Source organism: Phacochoerus africanus, chromosome 4, assembly GCF_016906955.1.
Source record: "Phacochoerus africanus isolate WHEZ1 chromosome 4, ROS_Pafr_v1, whole genome shotgun sequence".
Lineage (NCBI taxonomy): Eukaryota > Metazoa > Chordata > Mammalia > Artiodactyla > Suidae > Phacochoerus > Phacochoerus africanus.
The window spans coordinates 130,357,936-130,373,778 of record NC_062547.1 but is presented as its reverse complement, the minus strand read 5'-3'; the positions used below and the strand labels follow the sequence as shown (position 1 = coordinate 130,373,778).

Sequence of the window (15,843 nt, the reverse complement as noted above, 5' to 3'; positions counted from 1 at the left end):
CTACATGAAGGACTTTTGCTACATATTGCCAAATTCATTCCCTGCTTTGATCACCATAGGTTATAAGGAAGGGATGATTTTTTAGGATCCTAAATTAATATGGTTCAAAGTTCATAAGAATAGATTCACGGTATACAAAGAATGATGTCACCACTCAACTAAATTTGATATCTCTGGAAACGACTGAATGGTAATTCCAGGGAAGGAACAATTTCAGGTCTTTTTGTCTTGAACCCTCATTCTGACAAAACTCTTTCTCTGTTTACCCAAGCCTACATCGAAGTATCTAGAACATTTTGACCTCTCAACTAGACGCCTCCATATATAATGTGTCATTTTACAATATCCAAAATGCTTTGCGTTCTGTTGTCTGCAAAGTCCTAAGCGATCCCTGATAAGCAAGACTCGCCCCAGGTACAAATGTTGTTTCAGGACAGCAGCTGCCCTGAACAAGTGGTCTGTCAGAAAGATTGCACAGGGAGCAATGGCAGTGTCCCCTTTTGAAGCCCACATCTGCTGCCCAGGTTTTCTATTCATATTGCTGTTGCCTTTGTACCGTTTGTATATGAAGCTTTCATATTTTTTTTTTAAATAGTGGAATGAGAAAAGAAACAGGTATTTGGTAAAAAAATTCTCTCTAGGGAGTAGAAGGGAAACAACTCACTGTGGAGCTCTGAAGACATGAATCTCAAAAAAGAAGGGGAAAGAATTATTTCTTCCAACCAAAAAGGATTCTTGGTGGCTACTGATCCATAGGTGTCTCAATTAGATGTCTAACCCCTAGAATCAAGGGCCAACTAGTGGGTAACTGTTGGAATAAATCAATTGTTTCTAAGTATGTTCCAGGCAATTCCCCATTTCCCGGAGTTAGCTTCGGAGTTCCCTAAAGAAAAAGCAATTAGAGGAGTGAATGCTCTACATTAATTGTTCTCGTACCCACCTGACCATACCCCCATCACAGGTGCAGGGGGGTGACGTGAAAGCAGTGGATACCCCAACTCAGTAACTGGCAGGAACAATGCCCTCTGTCCACGACCGGCAGAAGAGGGGCACAAGACGTATTTGTTAACTGCCTCACTGAGAGAGGATACCACATAGGGTTTCATGTTTTCTTTCCCGAAGTTGCTTCTTCATTCTGCCTTTCAGCCCTCCAGTTTGCTCAGGGAGGTCAAAGAGAAACTTGTTTTCCTGCATCGAATTGGCATTCTCTTGAGATAACGACCTTGGAGTGAAAACGTTATTGCATAAATCTTGCCCAGGAAGAGCATCCGTCCTGGTTTGCCTGGGATAGACCACATTTAAGCACACTGCAGGATAATTATCACTAAGACCCTCACTGATTCTCACAAGTGTCCCAGTCTGGACTTGCCATTGTGGCTCAGCAGTAATGAATCCAACAAGCATCCATGAGGACGTGGGTTTGATCCCTGGCCTCGCTCAGTGGGTTAAGGATCTGGCATTGCTGTGGCTGTGGTGTAGGCCAGCAGTGGCAGCTCCAATTGGACCCCTAGTCTGGGAACCTCCATAGGCCATGGGTGCGGCCCTAAAAAAAAAAAAAAAAAAAAAAGGCAAAAGTGTCCCAGTCTGGATGATCTATTATCGAACTACCCAAACGATGGTGATTAGGAAGATCAGACTGTGGTACTTGCTTGACAGCGTGGCTGCCCAGCTCACTTCTCCTCGGTTTAACTAAGATTCAGGACCCACGGACAAAATGAACTCCATTTCATAACATTAAAACACTTCTCCACTTCAATTATAAGCCATTCATCTGTGGTTACTGCACTATTTTAGTAATGGCCGATTTTAATGGATTCAATTTATATATTTTCATCTCTTCTCTCCACAAGAAAAAAAGAACAACGCATTTTTCTCAAGCAAAAAGTGGCCGTGATACAAGAAACAATAAACATATAATATTTTTTCATTAACAATCCAAACACTACAAAACATAGAATATACAACTTAAAAATGGAAATACAAATTAATGAAAAATGGGGTACATGTCATATTAGCAATGCAAAAGACCAGCTTAAGCATAGTTTCTCTACATCAACAATTAATAAAAGGAAAGTGCCCTTTTCTCAAATATGCACAAAAATATTTCGGTCGCTTCTAGGGAAAAATTAATGAAAACTTTCTGCTAATTCTATATTACAGCGGGTATTACTAATGGTTTACAAAACTTAAGAGTCATCTTACACCTAAAATTTACACACTTTTCCAATCATTATACACTCATTCCATCTAATCTGTCAAAAATAAAATTATTTCACTTCTATATTTATGAAATAATTATTGATATGTTACAGATCTCAAGTGGTGAATGTGTATGATGGGGACCATGTTCAGAATAATGTCATGAATCTAAAGTGGGCCCAGGGTTCAAGACAGGGAAGAAGCATCACTGCCGGGCACATCTGTGTATTGATTCTGCAATAATTCTAGTATTTCTAATGTAATTCTAATTGTACATTTCTTCCTTCTAAAAAACATCTAAAGTTTTCATAGTTAAATTTGCCATCCACCTCTAGAGTTTATTCAGAGTCTATCCAGTAATGCCATTTGGCAGAATGTTTCCGGCAGAGTTCATATTATCTTTACAACTCCGAGTCCAGCTGAAAAAAGTTAAATAAGGACTCCATAATATGCCCCTTTTCTTCTACATGTTGAATGCTTCTTATGTTTATGAAGTAAATTGTATGGCAAACTGCACCATCTCAGATACAGCTCTATGATGCACGTGAAAAGGAAAATATTTAAATCTTAATTTTTCAAGCAACAGTACCAATGTCCATTGCAACCTGTGTCTTTGAAAGAGTCCTGCAAGTTCATGCTTTTAGCCAAGATTTTACAAAAAGTCATGCTTCACGAGTGCAGTTCTAAAACTAACAAGAATGAGAAATCACATTGATATTTCCTTCTGAGCCACCTGGACAAAAAGGACCGACGGTCAGTCAGCCTCAGCTTTGAGCTTTCTGGTTCACATCCAACAACTGCCTACCGAGTAGATGACCATTCACATAAGATGGCAAACTTGAGGAGGGAGAAGAACCGAACTGCAGTTCTGGAAAGGGTTCCAGCGGCGACCCAGTGGTCCTTTGGTGTCATTCACTGCTGCTGCTGCTGCTGCTGCCGCCACCATCCTCTCGCTTGGGGGAGGATGAACTGTCTCGGACTGGCAGCAGGTCATAATGGCAAGGGATGTGACTGTTCTTGGGGAGGTCATAGGGATCCTGAGTGAGATGCCCAGTATTGCTGAATATTCCTTGGACAACACTCACCGTAGGTTCTGTGACAACCAGGAGTACATTAATTTACCGGCAATGGAAATGTTTTTTTTAAAAAAGAATGTGTCATTTCTTGCAAATATCAAACATACTAGAGGAGCTTTTATAAAAATACAGGAAAATGTTATTTTGAAAACAAATGATTCTTTTATAATCACATAGAGGTGGTTACTCTGTGGTTGGTTGACCCACTGACTCACACACATGGTGTTTAGAATGAAAGAGAACTGCATGGCTGGAATGAAAACATTAAGGGAGTATACAGAACCCCCAGATAGGAATCACTGTCTGAAAAAGCCTGGGAGCTAATCTAGTCCAAACCCCTTCCTCTGAGAATAACAACAATGTGGTCCTCTGGATTCACTCGCTTCATGGAAACACGTAACAAGCTCACAGGTTCAGGACAGAGGACTCAGTTAACTTAGTTCCCATTTACAGCGGTGGGCTCAGGAGTCAGCTCAAAGGGGAACTGTTACTGAATTCTCAAAAATAAATTTGGTCTAATATGGCTTCCATTTTATTTATTTTTTGCTTTTTAGGACCACACCTGTGACATATGGAGGTTCCCAGGCTAGGGGTAGAATCAGAGCTACAGCTGCCGGCCTACACCACAGCTGCAGCAACACAGGATCCGAGCCATGTCTGTGACCCACACCACAGCTCCCAGCAACGCCGAATCCTTAACCCACTGAGTGAGGCCAGGGATTAAACCTGCATCCTCACGGATACTAGTTGAGTTCGTTTACCACTGAGCCACAATGGGAACTCCTGGCTTCCATTTTAAAAGCTGTCTTCAAACTTTAAAAAGATTTATACATCTTTGCAGTGACATGACTATAGCATAGAATTAATTACTGGTGTGTAGTGACTAGAGTTTAACTAATTACTTCATTTACAAGTACAGCTGACCTTTGAACATCACAGGGTTAGAAGGGCCCCACACGGACCCACAAGCTACTGCATGTGAAAATCCACAGGTAACTTCACCACCAGCCCTCCTATCTATAGTTTCACACCCTTGGATTCAACCAACTGCAGATTTCATAGAACTGTAGTATCAGTTATTGAAAAGAATCCATGTTATGAGGATCCATGTGGTTCAAGTCCATGTTGTTCAAGGGTCAACTGCAGTAGATCATTTTTTCAAGTTTAAATATAAATACCGAGAGATGGAGAAAGAAAACTGAATATATAAAGTTCTACTATCTAGCTCAGGATAGCTCTGGTATATTTCAACTTTCTTCAAATGGTATTTGTAAGGGGCAATTAAAATAACTCAATATTAATTAAATTCTTTTTAATTTGTACCAGATTCACATCCGAGACTCTTACAGATCTATTAGACAAATTTAAAAGTAGAATGTTCCAATCCTGCTAAAATCATCATATTAATATAATGAAGGCAACCAGGAAATGGAATCTCCTGTTTAATCCACTTGACCCATTTGTTTTGGCTAACTTGACATATGAGCTAATATGATATATATACGCTATTCCACATGTGTGCTAAAATATTCACTATGGTTACAAAACAAAAGAAGGATGACCAGGTTGGAGGTAAGAGAACCCTTACTGTGAATTTCCAAAATGGTATTTTCCCTGAAAAGTTCACTTGACACCAGCTAATGTGATCACCCTAAACACAGGTTGCATTTAAAATACGGACCATTATTTTCAATACAGTTTTTATGAACTGCAACTATTCTCAAGGACTTTAAAATTGTTTCAATAGAAAATTCCTATACACGAAGTTCTTTGGCTAGGCCAACTTACCAACTTCATAGACATTCTTGTTGGCTGAAGTTGAGTTATTGATCTCTGCGTATGGGGAGTCTCTCCGAGCCGGGGACTTCATCTCCACGTAGCCACACTCTGAGTGTTTGGGGATAAGGACAGGTGGGTCTTTAATGGTGGCATATGGGTTTTCAGAGCTGCTTAGGGAGCAGTTACTTGAATTATATTCAGAATTCTTTCCCAGGTCTGTGAAGAGAGACGGGGTGGGGGAGGAAGCAAATGCTATTTCACGGGCAACATTTACTTTCTTGGTGATAATTGGACATTGCCCAAGTAATTTAAAAAAAGGTTTTTTTGGTGGCTAGTTTTCTATTTTAATAATGAAAATAATAGTATCCATTTTCCCACTTATTTTGATGAGAATCTGCTATAAAAGTACCCACCCCTAGAGTAATTTTAGCTGCTAAGATGAGGAACAAGGTAAACATCATGGATTTGATTTCATGTTTATTATCACATTCAAATAAAACGAATTCCTATTTTACTAATGGTCTCTGAATCTTTGAAGCCTTCATTCAAGACACCAGTTACTGCTGCCTCAGGAGCACAAGAAGGTTCTATTGTCCTGGTGAGGAAGACACCCGGGCTGTGAGGTGTCTTTGTGAAACCTCACAAAGGTTTCTGGGCACATGAAGTTATTATTCAAATTCCTCCTGAAAAGCTGGCCTCGTGAACATGTACATACCTCTTCCTATGTTCACTGCTATTTCCTTTTTCACATTTCTCTCTCCCCATAAACCACATTTCTTTGAAAGGAAGGATGAATGTTTTCTCAGCAAACCGAACCTCGGTTCTCCAAGGCTTTCAGTCTAACAAGATCCACCTAATAGCCACTCATTTGCTGTCAGTCAAATGTGTCTGTGTGTCTGTTGGAGTAACTGACCACACTAAGAGTTCTATATTTTCTGTCCAGGGCCACTTTTGCTGGCTTAACAAATCATTTCTGTCTCTGAGATGAAGATTTAAAAAAAAAAATTGTGATTCTGAGAAATGTATTTCTTCTTCAAATTTACACCATACCTTTCAAGGATTTTCCCATATAACCTCTGTCAAGTCCAAAAGCACCTGTGATAAAAGAAGAAAAAACTCTCAGTGAGGACTGAAAGGAAGAAAAAAACCCACCTAATAGTCTTAGGCCACTGGAGGAAATTGGTGTGGGCACCCACTGTCTCTCCACTGCAGGAAATAACCAAGCTGCTGCTTTCCACCCCTTGACACCAGATGGCCCGTGCCAGATGTCTGCAACACTTAAGAGTTTTAAAAATGTTTTATGTATGTATGTGCATATATATGTTTATCATTCTGTGTATAAACACATATGTGTGTACTTAAATGAATTCTAGATGTGTATCTATCTACCTAGCCATCTAGCTAGGTATACACAAATTCAAAGCATTCTCCTGCTCATTTCAGTGACTTTGGGAAAGGCTGGTCAATACAGGGTAGAAACTGAGGCATGGATGAATCAGTACACTTGATTCAAGGTTGCCCCAGGAAGAGGACACAGAAAGGCTAGAGCTGAGACAAAGGACTGGGATTTCACCACCTGTTGGCAACATGACTTTGCACAAGATATTCAACTCCCTGAGTCTCCATTTTCTTACCTCTAAAATGGGAGAAACACAACCTGTCTTCTAAACTTTACAGGGCTATTGTGAACACAAAGTGACATAGAGCCTAGGGAAAGGCACTGTGAACTCCAAGGGACCATATACACGGATGGTGCTTCAGCTACTGTAACACTTAATGTGTCACAACACCATCAGCTCCAGTCTGTCTGTAAGCCTTCCAAGGCAAGTGTCATCATCCTTAAAGAAATGTTATAGACTTAGGTTAAAAACAGAGAGTATGTGGACTGGGAGTCTGAGATTAGTACATGCAAACTATTGCATTTGGAGTAGATAAGCAATGAGATCCTCCTGTATAACAGAGGGAACTATATCCAGTCACTTGCGATGGAATATGATGGCTGATAAGGTGAGAAAGAGAATCTATCTACCTTTCTATCTATCTATCTATCTATCTATCTATCTATCTATCTATCTATCTATCTATCTATCTATCTATCTATCTACCTTTCTATCTATCTATCTATCTACCTTTCTATCTATCTATCTATCTATCTATCTATCTATCTGTCTGTCTGTCTGACTGGGTCATATCTATCTATCTGTCTGTCTGTCTGTCTGACTGGGTCACTTTACTGTATAGCAGAAATTGACAGAACATTGTAAATCAACTATAACAGAAAGAATAAAAATACTGAAAAAAATCAGAGTAAATGAGTAACTTGTGATGAACATTCAAATAAATAGAAGAGTGAGGAAATGATCCCCTACACACATGTCTGCACATGCTCTTCTAAGAGTGAGGTTAAACTCATGTTCAGACAGTGATGTTTCCTGGGGACACACTTTTGTGGAGAAAGAGCGGGGATTCCTGAAAGAGAAAGTGGATGTCTACTACCAATTGTAGGCCAGGAAACAGGGATGTTTTCCCCTCTCAGGCATGCCCTCTTGGATCTGGCATGTGAAGTCTAGCCCAGCAAGCTCCCAGCTGGTGGGAAAGGCACCAAGGTGTGCAGGAAGACAGGGAAAAAGAATGTGCAGTGAAGAATTAACCTTCTCCCAAAGAGGCCTGGCCTTTACCTTTGGTTCCTGGGAGCTGATCTCTAAGTCTTTAGAATGTCCTGCCTCATAGGACTGTTTACCTGGGGGCCTGAATAGTCTAGCAAAATGATTATGGGACAAGGTTGGGCTACTTGACATTGGATGGACCTCCAGATGAGCCAAAGACTAAAGTCAACCATGTGGGCAGTCAACCATGTGAACCAAGACTCAACAAAAGCCCGAGACACCAATGCTGAGGGCAGCCTCCTGGTTGGTGGTACTATGTGTATTTTCATGCATTGTTGCCAGCACCTTCTATGATTCTACTGGGAAAGGACAATTGGAAGTTTCATAATTTGAACTTTCCTGGACTCTAACCCCCGTGGGTCTTCCCTCACTGATTTCAATTTGTACCCTTTTGCTGTGACCAACTGTAACCATGAGTTCAACAGCTTTTAGTGAGTTCTATCTTTCTAGCAAAAGATTGATCCTGTGGGTGGACTTGAGGACCTTACAAATTGTAGTTGATATCAGAAGTGAGGGTGATCTTAGAGATTCCCATACTTTTTAAAGGAACCCATGAAAACAGGCAGAGTATGTGCCCCAAGAGGAGCCTAATCAAAGAATAGCTATCTACGTTACACTTTGCCTACTTACCGAGGCCATCTCTAAACTGCAGCAAAGTCTTGTTAAATGTCCATCTTGGTCTTAGCTGTGCAATGGCTAGCCTTCCCCCAGGTGAAGCAACATGGGGTGGATAGCAAATTGGGGTACAGGAGTTGGCTACAAGACCAGACATTCATGGCAGAGTCCCTCTTCTCCTTCTCTGCCTGGAAAAGCAGGGCGCAGTTCGAATAAGGGAGCAGGTGGGCTTCCTCATAAACTCCTGTCTGTCCCAATCCCTCGACAGAAGCTTTCAAATGGTCAAGTCAATCTCCTTCACACAGTGAGCTAGAATGGGATCATTACCTCCATTTTGCAAATGAACAAATAAATCCTGAGAGAGTGACTGCCATAGTGTCAGATCAAAGAACCAGGAGCTGATCTCAGGGCTTTTGTGTCAAGTTCAGGGCTCTTTCAGACAGCATCACAACTTCTGCATCACTCCAAACACCGCGCACTTCAGTATCTATAACTTGCCTTATTCTATTCTTTGTAAGAGAAGGCTTTTTCTATGCAACAACTTTAAAGGGATGTTAAAAGCAGAATTACTTTTGGATGGGAACAAAACCAAGGAGATTCAGAATTTCCAATGAGGATTTTATGGTCCTAATAATCAGTCCCTTGGGTCTCACTGAGACAGAAAGCAGAGAAATTTATATGTGACCAGCCCAGTGACTGTGTGTTCTGGAATCAGAACAAACTCTGTTAAGAGAAGAAGGGATGAAAGAACTTTCCCCTCCTTCGTGCCAGGTGGTATTTCACTAACATTAATTCATGTACTTTGAGCTAGATTATTAATGTAGTTTAAAATTTTAACCTCCCCAAAGTTAAATGATTTCACCAATAGGTACACTATGAATCAGGGATATAAATAATTTTACCGTAACTGTGTACACATACACATCCTATTGATAATGTTGGAGTAGAATGCAGATAAAAGTTACCAAATTTATATTCATTTCTGGGCAGAATAACTGAATAGACATTTCCCCAAAGAGGAAATGTAGATGGCCAACAGACACATGAAAAGATGCTCAACATTGTTAATCATCAGGAAAATGCAATCAAAACCACTATGAGGCGTCACCTCACTCCTGTCAGAATGGCTATCATCAGAAAGAACATAAATAGCAAATGCTGGCGAGGATATGGAGCAAAGAGAACCATTGTACACTGAAGGGAGAAATGCAAAATGGTGCGGCCACTATGGAAAACAGTATGGAGTTCCAAAAAAACTAAATATAGAACTACTACATGGCCCAGCAACACCACTCTTGGATATATATCTGAAAAAAACCAAAAATGCTAATTCAAAAGGATACAGGACCCCTACGTTCACAGAAGCATGATTTACAACTGCCAAGATAACGAAGCAACCTAAGTGTCCATTGACAGATGAATAAATAAAGATGTGGTGTACACACACACGCACACACACACACACACACACTGAAATACTACTCAGCCATAAAAAAGAACAAAATTTTGACATTTGTAGCAATACTGGTGGACTTGGAGAACTTTATGTTTAGTGAATTGAGTTAGACAAAGACAAATACGGTATGATATCACCTATATGTGGAATCTAAAAATTACAACAAGCTAGTGAATAAAGCAGAAAAGAAGCAGGCTAACAGATATAAAGAACAAACTAATGGTTACCAGTGGGAGAAAGGGGGGGAGGGGCAATATAAGGATGGAAAAAATTTTTAAAAGGGGGTTTTATGGGATTTTATGAAATTATGTGTGTGGAGGTCGTAAAGCACTACAGAATTTAAAGAATGATTCAATAAAATAAAATAAAAAAGAATCTGCACTCCTCTCCTACTTACATCTGCATTTCTCCAGTGAGAGAGGAGTCCAGAGCTCAGAAGGACTGAGTCCTACAAGTGGCTCAGGTGAACTGACAGGCCTGGTGCTCACAGGATCAGGGAGGAGAAGGCAGAGGACCAACTCTGATACCTAGTTTTACCCCCTTCCTTCTATGAAGCCTTGGACAAGAGAGTTAACCTCTCTGTTTATTTCTCTATAAAACAAGATTGGTAGAAGGACCCACAGAACAGGGGTGTCAGATTTAGCAAATAAAAACACAGGAAATCCAGTTAAAATTGAATTTTAGAGAATAATTTTTAGTAGGAGTATGTTCCATACAATACTTGGGATATATTCATATAAAAATTATTTGTTGTTTTTCTGAAATTATAATTGAGTGGAACTTCCTGGCAATGTTACTGCCAAATCACTACACGTGCAAGCATCTGCTGCCCATAAGGCACTGTGCACGTGTTAGTTACTCTATCATCGAGCTGCACCCTGAAAATAAAGGAATGCAGCCCATGCTCCATGGGTGTCACAGCAGTTCTTTGGGTGGGTCCAGGAAGCCCCATCCCCTTGGCAGGAAGGCCACGAGATTAACGCTATTCTCATCATGATACAACACTATCTGTCCTTCCACTCGCATCCTCTCTCAAGTGTACAGTGGAGTTTTCCAGGAGCTACCCCAAGTGTATGATCACTACTGATTGAACACAGAGCAGATATGAAGATCTAGCTGTCCTCTATGAAGCCAGATGTTAAAGAGATTTATAAAAGTGTTAACAGCGCCACTCTTCTCACTAATTTGTTTTGGTGCATTTTGGAAAATGTAGTTATTTTTCACACACAAAAAAGCCTTTTATGTTAGCTTGAAATGAGATGGTTGTGATTATAAATAAATTAATAAATAGTTAATATACTGGGTTCAAATCCCAGCTCTACCATTTCACAGGCTTTGCAGACTGACACGAGTTACTGAACCTCCTTATGACTCAGTTTCTCAGCTGCAACAGGAAGAAGAAGATGATGGTAATGGGACATATAACAGCCCTGGTAAAAACTGGGTGAGTTAATACACCGAGAGGTGGAATGGAAGCTACAAACAGGCAGAGACCCTTGTCTCTTTTTATTGATTCCTGGGTCATAGTAAGAACTCGATCAATCCTGAGTAAATAAAGCAATCAGGACAGTAGGAAGCCCCATTCAAGCATTAGGTATAACCTTATTAGTTTTTTGGTGCATGTTTTCAATAGATCACTATGGCACTGACATGAATCTGTGACTGTTTGGGGTGACTAAGAGATAAAGATGCTTGTGGGGGTGGTGGGTGGAGAACTTGCCAAGCTCGTTGAGGTAGCCGCCATGTTTCCAGTCTGCAGGCAGCGTCCCCGTGTAGTCTGCCACGGGGCCTCTCTTTCCAGGATTCACATTTTTCAGATTCACAAACAGCTGATTATTTTTTGACTGTTGAAAATACAAACAACACGAGATTTTAAAAAGAAAACAAAATGAAGGTTCTTTAAAAAACTAAGTATAGAACCTACCATATAATCCCACAATTCCATTGCTGGGGATATATCTGGACAAAACTCTGTTTAGAAAAATACATGCACCCCAATGTTCACAGCATCACTATTTACAATAGCCAAGACAAGGAAGCAACCTAAATGTCCATTGAGAGAGGACTGGATAAAGAAATCTGGTGGATATACACACAATGGAATATTACTCAGCCATCAAAAGAATGAGATAATGCCATTTGGAGCAACATGGAAGGATCTAGAGATTAGCACACTAAGTGAAGTAAGTAGGACACAGAAAGACGCATATCACCTACACGTGGAATCTAAAAAAAAATACAAGTGAACTTATTTACAAAATAAAACTAGACCAACAGACATAGAAAACAAATATATGGTTACCCCAGGGGAAATATGGGGAGGGATAAGTTAGGAATTTGAGGTTAACATATACACGCTGCTATACATAAAACAGATAAACAATAAGGACCTGCTGTTTAGCACAGGGAACTATACTCAATATTTTGTCATAACCTATAAGGGAAAAGAATCTGAAAAAGAATATATTTATATATATATAACTGAATCACTGTGCTCTACATCTGAAACTCACACAATATTGTAAACCAACCGTACTTCACTTAAAGTAAAATAAAATTAAAAAAAGAAAATACAGGAGTTCCTGTCGTGGCTCAGCGGAAATTAATCTGACTAGCATCCATGAGGACGCAGGTTCAATCTCTGACCTCACTCAGTGAGTTAAAGGATCCGGTGTTGCCTCGACCTGTGGTATAGGTCACAGATGCGGCTCGGATCCCACATTGCTGTGGCTGTGGTGTAGGCTGGCGGCTACAGCTCTGATTGGACCCCAAGGCTGGAACGCTCCATATGCCATGGGTGCAGCCTTAAAAAGACACACAAAAAAATACAGTGCGGTATAGCACTGAGAAAACCAAGACCATGGTGTGTGCCAAGGACTGGACCTCACAGGAGGATGTGCTGAGGGATGGGGTGACCACTTCTGACCTGGGGGGGCTCAGGGGCATCAGGAGAACATGCTCCACCCCAGGCTTTCCCTCCAGGGCCCCAACTTCTTCATTTCATGCTGCCGCTCAATGCCAATTGGACCTTATTTGGGTTTACATACAGTGAAACTTTTTTTTCTTTTTTAGCCACCCTGTGGCATATGGAGTTCCCAGGCCAGGGATCAGATCCCAGCCGCAGTTGTGACCTAAGCTGCAGCTGCAGCAACACAGGATCCTTACCCCACTGTGCTGGGCTGGGGATCGAACCTGCATCCCAGTTACTCCCGAGATGCTGCTGCCCATTGTGCCACAGCGGGAACTCCCATACATGGGACTTTGAATTGAAAAAAACAAATTCTTGGTCTGAGATCTCCATTAAACCCTGTACAATCTTGTATGAGTCACAAGTGACTCTTAGCTGTCTTCTTAGCTAGAAACACGAGGGTGAGATGATCTCCTCTGCCTCCCTCCCAGAATGTGAATGCAAATAAACAGTATGATAAATACCAAAGTCTCTGAGGAATGTGAAGTGCTATTTAACGCTGAGCCACTATAATTAAAACCCAGCTGCATTAATTTAATGGCAACTGAAATAATTTAATTAGCCTGGTCGTCTTCTGATGGAGAGCTGGAACCAGACCATGGAGATGGGAAATAGAATTCGGGAGCAGTTGGAAGGAAGAAGTTGGGATTCCAGACCACCATGGAGGAGACCTGGGGGTGACTGGGGCAGTAACAGGGGTTCCAAACTTTCCTGGGCCTCCAGGCTCTCTGGGTATCTGTAAAATGGGACAGTTACTCATGATTCATAGCACTGGAGTGAAGATGAAATGAGTTTGCACAATGATGAGACATGTTCGGCACATAGTATCAGGTGGTTTCTATTTGATCATTTCTGACCTACCAAAGCTCAACTTCATGGGGCCCAACCTAAATAAATGTACATTACTGTCATTGTGGTTGTTACTTGAGTACAGGGGGCCAGAAGAGGACACTAGAAGGTGGTCACAGAAGATAAACGTGGCAGTTTTACCGGGGCTAACTCTGCCATGGGTTTGCCAGGAGACATTCTTTTAAAACCTCGTGCAACATTAGAAACATTTTTCCGAACAGGTGCAGCAGGAACACACGTGGTAGAGACAAGGAGACTGACACAATCGCAGCAGCTCACTCAGGAGCTGGGGACCTACGTTTGGAAGTGACTCAAATCCCCCGTGAAGAAGGAACTTTGTCAGTAAACCTGAGATCCTCGTACCCATTCATGGGATGGTGGAGAGGAATACATGAGCCAACAGTTGTAAAGAGAACAGCAGCTGGCAAATGGTAGCCCTCAAACCCTCCTGCTCCTTCCTCTCTCCCGGGCCCATCCTCCGGGCAGGACCATCTCCTCTCACCTTCGCGATGGTCATCCTGTCCCTGTTGTTGATGCGGGGGGACGTGGCACACTGGGTTAGGGTGTGATAACTGGGATTGGTGAAGTAATGGCTGTTAGCGTTTCCACCGTTGCTGTGAGGAAGCGTTTCTGCTAGAAGAGAAGGAAACGGTTAAGAGGGCAGGCTCCCTCGCCGTGTGTGGCAAAGAGGGAAGCCAAATAGCAAGAACAAATGTTTGGATGGCTTCCACATCACAAGCGGGGCAGATCCCCTCCTACTCTGCAGCCTCGGCAAAGCCTGGAGAAGCAGCGGGCACCTGCCTTCCTACCTGCCTCCCGGCAACGTGTGAGCGGACCTGCCAACACTGTGCTTTGCTCTGGGGTTTGCACAAGAGGGGGAGGCGTCGCTTTGAAGCTCTTTCTGCTGTAACTTCCTCTTTTTTTAAATGCTTGAGTTCTTGACACAATATTCTGCGCTAGAAACGCACCACCAAGTAAATCAGCTACTTTATAGATTCCCCCAGAATCGCTTTATTCGTAAACATGTCACGCACCTTAAATCTTTTGGTGATTGCCCCCAAATTAATAAAGGCCTTAAGATTCCAGATTCCTGGAGTTCCCACCGTGGCTCAGTGGTAATGAACCTAATACCCATGAGGACATGGGCTTGATCCCTAGCCTCACTTAGTGGGTTAAGTAAACCTGGCTTAGTGGGCTATGTTGCTGTAAGCTCTGGTATAGGTTGGATCCCGAGTTGCTGTGGCTGTGGTATAGGCTGGCAGCTGCAGCTTCAATTCGACCCCTAGCCTGGGAACTTCCATATGCTGCAGGTGTGGCACTAAAAAGACAAAAAAAAAAAAAAAAAGCTTCCAGATTCCTCACTCATGTGTTATTCTTCTGAAGACTGAGTGTGTCACTTTAAAATGAACTTTTATGGAAGTTCCTGTTGTGGCTCAGCTGTAATGAACCTGACTAGGATCCATGAGGATGCGGGTTTGGTCCCTGGTCCTGCTCAGGGGGTTCAGGAGCTGGCGTTGCCTCTGTGGTGCAGGTTGTAGACGAGGTTCAGATCCTGAGTTGCTATGGCTGTGGCATAGATCTGCAGCAGCAGATCCAATTTGACCCCTAGCCCAGGAACTTCCATATGCCATGGGTGCAGCCCTAAAAAGAAAAAAATAATAATAGCTTTTATGGGGTCTTGTGACAGAAAGGAAGATTCAAAAGAGTTTTCTTAAAAAACAGCCTTGGTTCTTGCCAGTTCCAAAGAATTCTTTCATATATAACTTGGGGTTGCTGTGCAGCTCTGATGGTGGGGGCCTGGGAACAGATGGCCAGCACCTGGGAAGAACCCAAGGCAGAGACAGAAGATCTCATCCTCATCTTGGATCTGCTCTGTGACCTCAGTAAAGTTATGGCCACTCCCTCCTCTGTCCTCCCTGTTTGCCCCCACGTGACAAAAGCTTGGGACAGGGTGCCCAGCAAAGCGTTCTCCTGATTGAAATGCCCAACATTTAAAGCAACCAGATCATAAGTCTAGTTTTAAGTTCCTCATAGAAGTGATGATTTTCTACCATTGTTTTTTTTTTTTGTTTGTTTGTTTGTTTGTTTTTTTAGGGCCGCACTCACGGGATATGGAGGTTCCCAGGTTAGGGGTCGAATTGGAGCCGTAGCTGCCAGTCTACGCCAGAGCCACAGCCACAGCCACACAGGATCTGAGCCATGTCTGTGACCTACACCACAGCTCAAGGCAATGCC

General features: G+C 42.0%; 1 protein-coding gene across 1 annotated transcript in view; it reads right to left on the bottom strand.

The window, feature by feature from the left end:
* Positions 1 to 1,573: 1,573 nt before the first annotated feature.
* MEGF10 (multiple EGF like domains 10) overlaps positions 1,574 to 15,843 on the bottom strand; it is a 185,077-nt gene continuing 170,807 nt past the window's right edge. The window contains 5 exon segments of the mRNA XM_047778535.1: positions 1,574 to 3,292; positions 5,064 to 5,270; positions 6,105 to 6,149; positions 11,512 to 11,635; positions 14,111 to 14,241. Coding sequence (XP_047634491.1) covers positions 3,108 to 3,292; positions 5,064 to 5,270; positions 6,105 to 6,149; positions 11,512 to 11,635; positions 14,111 to 14,241 — 692 coding nt within the window. The 3' untranslated portion in view covers positions 1,574 to 3,107.